This window comes from Phaethon lepturus, unplaced genomic scaffold (assembly GCF_000687285.1).
Source record: "Phaethon lepturus isolate BGI_N335 unplaced genomic scaffold, ASM68728v1 scaffold9582, whole genome shotgun sequence".
NCBI classification, from domain to species: Eukaryota; Metazoa; Chordata; class Aves; order Phaethontiformes; family Phaethontidae; genus Phaethon; species Phaethon lepturus.
In genome coordinates this window covers 11152-23083 of record NW_010522572.1, presented here as the reverse complement: position 1 = coordinate 23083, position 11932 = coordinate 11152, and the positions used below count along the sequence as shown (strand labels likewise).

Here is an 11932-nt window from a genome sequence, read left to right as displayed (position 1 = left end):
ACGCACAGAAGAGGTCTGCGTAGCAGACCCTGAACAGGAAACAAAACCAGGATCAGGAGGCGCTTCCCTATTGCAGGTCACATGAATGGTGAAAGTGGATTTCTTAGCAGCACTGCAGAAATCGGCATGTTTTGCCACAATACACTTAGATGGACAGGTGTCTCATACCAGTTTGGGGAACACTGATAAACTTCTTACCCAGCTGTGCTTGTCCAACAGAGACGATCGTAGGCACAAAGCCAAACAGCAGGTTTAATGAAGAAAGCCATGCAGCTGCATCAAAGGCAGATCTAGTAATAGAAGACTTGAAACTTTTTTCACAACCACCTTTTCTTTTTATCCTCTTAGTAAGCTTTTGAGAGCATTAAAAATTTGTACAGGTGAGAACAGGAGTACAGTTCTGCCCAATGTAGGCCTAAAACCTCTATCAAGAGATTCTTAAAAAAGAGAACAGATCCTTCACGTCCAAACCAACACCTTTTGAACTATTTCACAGTATATGTGCTAGTAACAATCCCAGGATGTAATGTGGGTCACGCAACACTAGGGTTGGTTTTTTTTCCGTCCAGCACTTCAAAAAGCCTTCAGGCTCTCAAGTGCCCAGAAGATTTAAAGGTACAGAAGTACTTTTAAAGTACAGAAAAAGGAGCGACTGGTCATTTAAGAACACAAAAAGAGGAGTAAGAGAGAAAATTAACTGACTCTCATACTCAGGACAAGAAGGGCTTGTTTCTTGATAAAAAAACATACTCATCAAAGCTTCAACAGCTCAAAATGTTCTTGGGTCATATAAAATCATTGACATGACATGCAGCTTACACATGCCTGCTGACATATTAGATGCCTTGTCTATATGACTGTGTTCCAGAAGACCAGTTTTGGCTACTAGGAAAAAAAAAACCAAAAGACACAGGTACAAGTCAATAGTCCCTTTTTGTTGGGAGGATGCTGTTGGAAGAGAAATATTAAATAGGAATAATTTTAATAAATGTTTTCAAAGGACAATTAAATACTTGCATGCATTATCTTTTAATGAGTCAATGTTGTGAGGCATTAAATAGCTCTGCTAGTGGAGACAGAGAAATATGGATTCTTTGATATGGTTAATTTAGCAGAATCAAAGATCCCAACCTACAGAAGAAGCAGGTTCCAAAAAAAATATGGAATCAGAAGCAAATACACAATCAAAAGCAAAAGGATCTATTTCCATCCTCACATTTTACCACAAGGTAGCTGGCTCACACCAGGAGCACAGAACAACAAGCTACCTCAGCAGGTCATTTTTGAGGCTTCATATCAAATTTGATACAATGTGGAAATCAAAGTAATGTTAGTTAAAAACTGTACTTAGAAGATAAAGCCACCGTTTACAGCAATTTTAGTTTTGCTAGCATTACACAGCATTACAAAACAAACAAAAGCAGTAGCATGGTCCAAGTATCGTGACATGGTATGATCTAACGTCCGGAGAATAGTTACTCTTGTTGCAGGTGGTTCTCAAAGGCTCAAGTCAGCATTGACGTTCATTAGTGGTAAAATGTGCAGATACAAAAGGAACCACCAGTTCATAGTCTTAGAAGTTTATAATCTCAGTCCTCAATATTGCACACAATTGCATGTGTTTATTTCACAGGTGCTACTCATGTATATGGCTCTAAATATATGTAAACTTGAAAATTATGCTGAATTTTGCCAGGTTCTTCTTATGGTTATTTAAAAGAAAGACTAGCAGTTACTGTGCATTTTACAGCATTTGCCTTTACATTCTTCCCTCATGATTTAACTCCTGCCATTTCCATTAAACATGTAAAACTTAGGGGGGTTTAATGCCACTTTAATCATTGCTACTTTTTAATGCAATGTCAGCTTTGTCGTCTTTAATACTAAAACTTTAAAATCAGATAAATGTATTACTATTAGTGCATAAGTCTTTCTGTTGAATGCATAGAAGCCCACTCATAATTAAATCTTGGTACACCTAATAGTCCATTTCAGCACTCACTGAAACTGTTAAAATAGGACTTTAAGATATTAACCCAAAATACATGTAACCTGGTATATTTAGTAAGATAGGCAACATGTAAAACTCTGCAACAAGTCTGTCAACAGAAAAAGTTCATTTGCTTTCTGTGCAGGGTACTGAGTCTTATAAAATCATTTTGTCCCAGTAATACTGGTTAGGTGAAAACTAAGCGTGTGAATAACTAGGCACATATCCATATCTATGGAATCTGGCTACCATGCATGATTCAACAAGATGACCTGTAACAAAATACCTAGGTGGAAAGGTCTACCTAAAATTGACACACCAGTATCATAAGACAGTAAATATTATCTGTAATCAGTGCTTGTTGATGCCATCTGTATATCCATTGTTACTATCTATAGCTGGAAGAGAAGCCTTGAAAGGGGAAAAACAGAGAATTTCCCAACTCCTCGTGTAAATTTGAGTCATAGCCTACACTGATTTATATGTTTCCATGAAATAATGAACAAGGAAGAACTAACATTCCCCTTAACCACCTTGCAAAGAAGACCCTAGAAAGAAATTCTCTAAGATAATTTAATAGGACGTGGCACATGGGGACAAATGAAGGAAAAAGAAGGAATGGGTAGACATATCCTGACAATCAGATCTACAGCTGCCTGCTAATGTGATGGCACAAAAGGCAAGCTACAGAAGGGAAAAACAAGTTTGAACTCTTCTCATTTTTTTCTTGTAAAGATACGGGTATCGCTGCTTATAAGAAGAAAGAGCTACAATCTTTTTATTTTCCTAAAAGACGAGACATGAGAGTTGCTCATATTTTCTCTGAAAAATTATACAGATGAAAAAAGAAAAAACATGTTGTTTGGAGATATATCAGAATCTGAAAAACTTTTCATTTTATTTAAAAATCTGGGTTCAAGGGATAATATGTTTTTTGTGTTTCTAATAAGCAGAAAAAAAACAAGTCTTGGGACAGTGCCAGGACATATCCATAAAACACATGATTGATTAGACATGCTTATAATACTAAAATTGATGGGGACATCCTTCCATGCTCTTTCAGCAATAAGAAACATGGTCTAGTATTTTGCCTTCATAGCTCACCTCCCATACTGCAATTTCTGCTACAGCACAGTGCTCCAGGGTACTAACGGCCTCTAAGATCAAGGCCAAAATCTTCCTCAAACATTTTTCAGAGACTGTAGTCTTGGCCCAATGATTCAGCCTTCCTTCTGCAACAGGGCACCCTCTACAGATAGAATTTAAAAGCTCCCTTCACAGAAATCATCTAATGGTCAAGAAGCCACCAAAATTCTGTGGCAACAGCTGGGAGACCTCAACATATGAGCTCTGTTTTTGGGCTTTCCACTTAAGTGTGGAATAATTCTGTATTTCCAAGAACATTTCAGATTCTTAACCACCTAAAGATGTTTGGTTTACTGAAACCAAATGCAAATGAGAACAAATGTGTTCTTCCACAAGTGGTAGAAAAAAGGACTTAGAAGTATGCAAATTTAAATACAAAACCAGCAGTTCTTTAGAAGAAGTAATTAACCAGTTATATAGGGAACTTGGAAAGCTTGCCCTTATAGTTTTAAATTAGCTAGCTTGAGCATCTCCCAGCTTCAGTTGGTTGATTGTGCTGACAGTTATTTCACAGGACATGGAACAAATGTGGTTTTGCCCAACATGCATATTACAAGCAAAGTAAAGGCTCAGAGCATCCCCCATCTGGCTAGTGCTCCTGCCACCAGCTTTTGTCCAAGCCCCAGCATCCTCTCTTAACAAGAATTTCAGGTGGATGCTACAAGGAATTACCATATTTCTTTAACTCATGGTAGTGAGAAACATCTTTGCTGTTTTCTCCAAGACTGCAAAGAGCACATGCCACAATCATGGCATCTGAGGTTCAAATAAAGATCCCAGCCTTTGTACTGCAACAGTCTGAAACCTTCTTTACAGTTTAAGTACAAATTCTATTACAATTCTGTTTCTAGTCGTAAAAAAGTTACAAGATTCAGCCATGGCCATCATATCCTCTACATTAGAAATCAGTTCCTTCACAGCAGCCCAGTATGGAAGCTGATCCCCAGAATTTTCATTACACATAAAAAGCACATCAAATTCCCTCAAACTCTTTAAACTGTGATCATACAACATCTATCTGCTACTTTTTACTTCCTCTCTCTTTGGGTATTTACTTTCTTTCAAAGATCTGGACTACAGATCTCGAGGACACTTCCCCCCCGCCCCCCTCCCCCCCCACCAGGGAAGATCCACAGCATTGAAAACAAATCTGTCTATGAGGCTTGGTGTGGTTCTTAAGTGCCATCATAGCTATAAATACCTTAATAATAAAATTCTGTGTAACAGGTCAATCAGCAAACTAAAAAAACCCAGCAGTCCAGAATGGCCTGCATGACCACTTGACTTCAGACTGGTGGACAAATTCTGCAGATGTTTAAAATGTTATTGCAGGCTCAGTCCTCTACTGAAGGGCACAGAGGAGACTGCTGGCAGCAGCATGTACACCCACACTCATTACACACAGTGGAAGATTCCCTCCAACTGCTAATAGAGGTGAGCTTTCGCTAATATACTGAACAAAAGCAGGTGAAGGGCAGACAGGTTTCTTTCTGTTGCTCCCTCCAGCAAAGAGGCAGTGGTGATAGCTACGTGGTGACAGTGTTTGCAACCTCGGTAGTTAGATCCGCAGTCAGTATGACACCTATTATTAGCAGCAGTAACACAGTCTCAGTGAGGCACAAAGGTACTAGTAGTTTAGCATCTACTTCTAAAATATTTTCTTTGATTCCTGAAAGGGGAGAATTTGACAAGGGACAATTTGACATCAGCTAATGGAAAAGGGTGTGAGCTGCAAGCAGGCTTGGAAGAACTTTCACACATAACACAGAAAGCTTAAGAAAGTGAAAGCAAAGAAAAAGAATATCAAAAGAGCGTCACAAAGAGCATTTACCAAAATAAGAAAGAAAACCCCACAACTGTTTGCGGGGACAGATTACATTCTGCTTGTACTACTGACCAAATTACACAAAATCGAGCCTGTACATCCTGGCTTCCAGCACTGCTGTGAAATTTGCAGAGGTGAGTAACCAAAGAACATAGCCACTGCCACATTCAGCTCTTACAAAAAATACAGCTATAGCCTCCATGCATGTAAAACTAGAGAAACAAGTAGCAGCAAGAAGCTGGGGAAACGTCACGCAGAAAAAGTCAAAAGTGACTCTCTTCCTTCCGTCACCCAGAAGGCATCGCTCAGTTCTCCCCCAGCAATCCAGCTGGGCAGCACAACGTTTGTGCCCTGACAAGTGTTTCAGTGAGGAAGGTTACCAAAAAGATGTTAAATGTGTCAGCTGTTAGGATGCAGCAGAGACGTTACAGAAAATACCCTCAGAATGGTGATGGGCCCTCAGACACCAGTCTGTGCTTCGGCTCCATGAGCTGCCTTTGGGGATGGAGACCACAGAATGAGGTCTCTATAAGCATGGCTGCAACAGATGAACAGATGATCCGTGTCCCTACCATGGAGAAAAATCCATTATGGGCACTTCCATTGAAAACTTTCAAATAGTTTTTTGTTTTGTTTTGTTTTTTACAAAAGATTTTCTTTACAGCTGCCTACTTCTGAAAGGCTGTATTAAAATGAGATTGTCCAGAAAGCCAAGATTTCACCAATTTTCACTGTCACTTTTGGAAAGAATCCATGCCCCAAAGTAATATATCCTCTTCCTTATTATTGACCTACTTACACATTTCTTGTTAGCTTCATCAGGCGTAGTCTAACTTCAGATGGCAGAACTGCAGACTAGAAAGTTCAAACGTTGGTTTTCTTGGAAGAATGCTTACTGTATTATATACAGAATAAATTTTGACAGTAGGTCACCTGCACAGTTCTACCCGTCTCACTGAACACCAGGAAAGAATCCTCAATACACTGATAAGCAAAAACCATTTTGTAGTTCGTATTAGTAATCACCATATTGCAAATGTACTTCAGCTACTGCGGGTCTTCTCTTAGTTTGGAGAGGTATCAGGTTAGTAAATTTTACATACTGCCAGGGAAAAACATTCTATCTACTTCCACTAGCCCAAGTAAGAGAAAGAAAACCATGAGTTCTGCTCCATGTTAATACCATTCAGCAGATTATGCATCCACTTACAGGCCTCTTGCAAGAAAAAGGAACACAATTTGCCCCATAGGCTCACTGCATGTTTTTGTTTGATAAACCAAATGCTATGTCAGGGACCATGTCCCGTTTTCTACCATAGGCTGCAGAGGTTCTTGCCAACAAATGTGCTACTTTAACATTTTGGATCGAAATTTATTGATGCAGCAGGTGACAAGATCAGTAATTCAATGCTCAGAAAAGACTGGATAGATGGGAGTTGGGGGATGAAAGGAAGTATCTAAGCAAGCACTTATTTTTGGTATAGATGTTCATTAAGTTGTTGATCAATGACTTGCAGGTGTGACAGAATGCTGAAAAATCTGAGACGACTAGTGACAGATCTTATAGATGATAAAAGCACCGAGACAAGATTTACACAGGCAGCTTGATGTGGATCCAAAAGTATGAGCAGAAACCAGAACTGTCACTGACCCTTATCTTCTTTGAGCAGGAGAGTCACAGTGACATCTGTCTGGCAAGGACTCTAAACCACCATGCTAACTGCAGAAGTTGTTTCTGGATGCAAAACGGGCAATCTGAGCTTACGTACCATAGTTCTGTTTTCAAAAAAGATTCTGCTTTTCAACAGTTCCTGGGAAGTCTAAGCATCAGTCATTTGCTGTTTAAAAGTATAAATACAGGTATTTCCTTAAAATAAATAGATAGCATATAATTATCAATTCATTAATAATTCCAAAGCCACACAAGTTTTTTCAAGCTTTATTAACTTGTTTCCCAGTTGCTGGGATTATCAATACCCTAGCACCACTGCCATTGAACATGAAGCTCAGTTCAACTGTGAAGAAAATTCAGTTGATAGGGCAGGAAAGTACTTACGGCAAATTTTACTTGGTATCATTACTAGTTCAAAGCATTGTCTGCATAAATGCTGTTGACAGCTGCACTCGTTGCACCACACCCGGTTTCTATTCTTTTTTGTTTTTCTGCATGTGTTGAGTCCTTACATCTCCTCACTCTTCTCCAGGTCCGAGTCTACAATTTTTTCCTTTTCGTATTACTTTGTGCTAAAGAAAGTATTATAGCAGCCGTTTCTTGACAAATTAAGTAGATCACAGTGTGGTAAACAAGCTAGCCTCTGTCCTCCTCCTCCTCCCATTCCCAGCATGAAAATAGCTAGGGCTAAAGCAACAGCTGGGGATCATTACACTGACAGGAATAGTTCAGTAAACTCCAAGAGGAGAAAACATGTCATATCCAAAAAAACCAAAAACATATTAGGACAGCAGGATTGAAAAAATATGTGAATTCAACTCCAGGGATAATGCTGTGACTCTCCTTCCACTGATAACGACTGACATAAAAACCCTAATCATTCAGTGTTAACCCTTTCTCTAAGCTTCCCACTTGTGTTATAAAGTTACCAAATATCCTGAAACACCTCTAGTCTTCGCAGTCAAACGAGGCACACTGGCAATAAAGCAAAAATAAATTTTAATTGCCATCTTACTGCCAACTTCAAGCTAACTCATATTAATATATCATTATCTTACCTTCACTGCACCGCTTACCCTTTAAGCATAGTCACAGCCACCATGCCACGCATTTGCAGAGTGGTTGCAGCACAAGGCCGCAGGGAGTCTACCTACCTACATCTGCTGTGCCTCTGAATTTGCCACAAGAAATGCCAGGAAGTTAGCTCCCGATGTGTTCAACACATTTTCTACGTTTTTCTGTGTCAGAGCACTATTCGCATAAATAATTCTGAATTATGGGATGCATCTGGCCATAATTCAGAGATGCGCCTGTTACATTTTGCGTCTGGTTTTTGACCACGCATTTTGTATAAGGCATCGCTTTGACATCTCTCATAGCATCTTCAGGTCCACTCTCAACTAGGAAGACACAGATCAACCTTTACAGAAGAATGTCACCCTGCATTCCTGTGAGATGCCTCAGATGCAGGGGCTGCCCTCTTGCTGGGGATCTCCTTGGTGGTGAGAGCTTCCAAGTCTACACATGCAGGTTGTCCTGCCCTCTACTGGATGAGGTATGGGCCACCAACCAGCTCGTACCTTCAGGTGCCTGGAGGCCTTAGGACAGTAAGATCTAGATCACTCATGAAGAGAACCATATGTTAACAAGCACTTGCATGACTCCTGATCTCTTCAAAGTACTGAACAGATATTAATAGTTTAATCAAAGGCTAAGCTAACTCAAATTACCTCACATTTGCTGTGGACCAAGAATGTGCACACAGTTACGGCAGATCAGATGGCATGCGAGAACTTGTTCCTGTGTCTGGGCCCTGAGACACAAATCTTGGAAAAAGACAGGTGAGTTTCACTGTCAGCCCCCAAGTTACACTGAACATTTTTGAAGGGAGGACTTGCCAAAAAAAGCACTTGGTTTAAGAGCAATGAATGAAAGACATTGCACAGAGGTAGAAAAGTTGTGATTTACTTTTGGAAGTACTTAATTCTAAGCTAGACTCACATGAATGCTAATCGTTTTTTGAGTAGCTTTCTGAGATTTTTTAAAGCTTGCAATTCCCTCTTCACATCTTTCATGAGGGGCTACCATACTGTCGTGTTAACAGGTCTAGGAACTGCAAACTGGGCTCTGGTATTTGAAAACTAAGTCATTCCAGGGCATTCTTGAGAAGAAAACATGTTTATGGATTCCTGAATTCTAGGAATTTTACAAATAACTGCTCCAACACATACTTTGAAAAATACAAGCATATGTTCTTTGACTTCCCCATGTCAAATCCATGTCTGTGTGGAAAGGATCAGCAGTTCCTAAACTTCAATGTCAAGTCCCAATTAAAAAAAATAAATCAGATTTAGGAGACTATCTGTTTTCCAGACACACAGAAATAAGATGAAGTCTATTCCAGATAGCAGCTTCTCATGAGATTTATTAAGAGAACAGGTACGAACACTGTCAGCATAGTACAGACACCCCTTATTTGCCCAGCTTTATAAAGAGGAGAAAGCAGACTGGCACCCATTCACCTGTGTGCGGTAATGAGTGAAGAAGAGAAGTGCATGAATTTTCTGTCCTGGACGATAACAAAACTAAGCTGTCACATTTTCAGGGGGGCCAAAACTAAGGTACAACAGTCGTTACAGTTTCAGCTCAATGCTAATTCTGGACTTTCAAAGCTTCCATAAGGGTTCACACATGAGTGTATCTGCTTCTCCACTGCCTGTAAGATTGGCTCTACAAAACACAGTGCATGCTACAGCATAAATACAACAGGCATCCCAAGACTGCAGGAGACTTGAACGGAGCAGCAGCAAAGCTAAAGGGTTATTCTTTTCTCTTCTGACATGAAAGAAGCTGGCAGCTTCTATTTATCTCCCCTACCCTTCCTGTTTGGTAGCTGGTAGAAAGTAGCTTTATCATGTATGATATTAAAGTATGAATTAGACATGGGGTAGGCTGATGATATTGCTAGACTTCCAGAGTCAACACAGCCTTTTCAATAATCAGAATTATACAAGAATTCAATTACCTTAATTTGCTTCAACCTGAGACAGCAGCAAACATTTTTATATTGATTAAAGTACTACAGAATTGCATTTTCCTCATTCTACCTGTTATCCCACTGTAGAGCCTGTGATATTTAGTGACTGAATGAAGATGTATCCTGGCACATCCAAATGCAGAGTGCTCACCTTCTGTGACAATCAATGCCTTGAAAATACAAGACAGCTGCTAGTTCTGGCTCTTTTTATTTTGGTTTGTTTTTTTTTCCTCTAAAGACTGATATGCTGCAGTTCTTTGACTCCAGAGCAAAGTAATCTGGGAATACTGCCTATACTAATGGATTTATGACTCCCAAAGTTGAATTTGAGGACTGCGACTTCGGTTTTCTTTTCCATACTTTTTCAACAAAGAGTATGCCAATCAAAACAAGCAACAAAAATTTTAATATTTTTAAAATCTAATAACAAGCTAACTCTTGATATCTGTTAAAGAGGCTTGGTAAGGGCAGTGACAATAGGGAGTAGAAAGTTAACGGTTTTGTTTGGCAGACTTGGCAGGCCTAGAACTGCATATGAGAGAAAAAATCCTCTAAATGCAGCTGCTGAAATCGTCCTCCACACACTGGCCATCTTTCCGTAACAAACATGGCCTTATTCTGTCTGGCTTTTTATCCTCAACTCCTACCACCCTTTATTTTACTTTTCTGATCCAAATGTCACTGAAAATCATTTTCTGCTCCTCTCAAATCACCTTACTCTCAAAATCAGTCACCTTATATCTGAGGCCACTGTTCTCAAGATCTTCATTCACTCCTGCACCTGCAAGTTCCTATTAAAATTTCACCTGTAGCTAGATGGATCCAGTATTTCTGATAAAACATAAATCTTGTTATGTTTGCCATTGGCATTTTGTTATGTTTTGTCATTTTTGCCTGCAATCTTTTCCCAGTTCCTGTTTGTTGCTATTTATTGTGCTGTGCACTATGAATGGATCACTGTCTGTTTTCATGTTCTCAATCTTTTCTCAATCCCTCCAGATCTTCTCTCCTTGTAGATATCACTCCGTGAAATTTGACCTCTATCTGTCTACATAATCTTTCAGAATTGTCAAACCTCCTTAAAAATCAGATATATTTGCAGGAGAATACCACTATCTAAAACAAAATCACATTTAGATATACAGATCCCACTCCTTCCACACTCTCCAAACAGCAACATACTGAAACTTAAAACATGATACTGTCTCCTCCAAAGCAGAGTTGACACTCCAGAACAAGCTTTTACACCTTTAATAAAACAGCCTTAAACATTACTATAGACATAGAGGAAAGGAAGAAATTTAAACTCTGAAATTAAAACTTCCAAATGCAAGTGAAATTGTCCTAAGGTCCAGGCACTGCAAGTCACTACATACAGAGCTCCGACCTCATTCTATGACATGCTTTTGAGCGCCCTCAGGGACAACAGGTCACAGGAGTCAGTGGGAAACCCAAAATCTGGATTACTGCCCAGAAAAGAAAAAGTAGGCAGATTCAATATGCAATAGGGAAAAAAAATAATTAAAAAAAAATCCCACAAACCAATTACACAGTGCCTACAACAAAGAAAGCAGAGCCTGCTAACCTTCTCGTAAGCTGTGGTATGAATCCTGATATGTGCTTGAACAGCTCTTCCCTTGCTTTAACACAGTCTCTGCAAGCGGCACAATCCCGACATAGGCAGGCTGGAGTGTCTTGGCTTTATCCAACATATTAGAGCAAATCCCTGGACCTGAAGGCAGATTCTGTAACACAGGAGGCGTCCCAGGCTAGTGGAAGGGGTGCTTAATCCTCACAAGAGACCCAACCGCAATCCCTCTCTACCAGGTTTCGGTCACTGCACGAAGCGGGAGACTGGAAAAAAAAATTAGTTTACTGCTAGATTCCAAGGCTGTGCTTGCATAGGAACAGAGAAGTACTTGAGGCACAGACAAATCCTGACAGCCAACATCTAAAGATTAAAATCAGCAAGGCTCATGGCAAATCTTTTCTCCCTACTATCTCAAAGCTCAGACAGAAACTTCACTGTTTCAGCAAGCGGCTATAAGCATTCAGGATCCCAGTATGCAGAGCGGTGCTTATCAACAGATGCGTGGACTTCTTCGTGGGGCCACTTGCAGTAACAGCCAACCTCATTCACCCAAAATAGTGAACAGTTGGTTTCTCTACTCACACCACAAACACCTGCCAGACAGGCAATATCATGTGATTGTGCACTACCCTCTCTCCCCCTGCAACTCCCAACCGTAAGCACGCCGTGCA

The 11932-nt window shown here is 39.9% G+C and overlaps 1 protein-coding gene across 1 annotated transcript in view; it reads right to left on the bottom strand.

Annotated features, from left to right (window-relative positions):
• MKL1 (megakaryoblastic leukemia (translocation) 1) overlaps window positions 1–11382 on the bottom strand; it is a 45913-nt gene extending 34531 nt beyond the window's left edge. Inside the window, exon 1 of the mRNA XM_010281842.1 lies at window positions 11256–11382. Coding sequence (XP_010280144.1) covers window positions 11256–11382 — 127 coding nt within the window. The remainder of the gene's footprint in view (window positions 1–11255) is intronic.
• Between the last annotated feature and the right edge of the window lie 550 nt (window positions 11383–11932).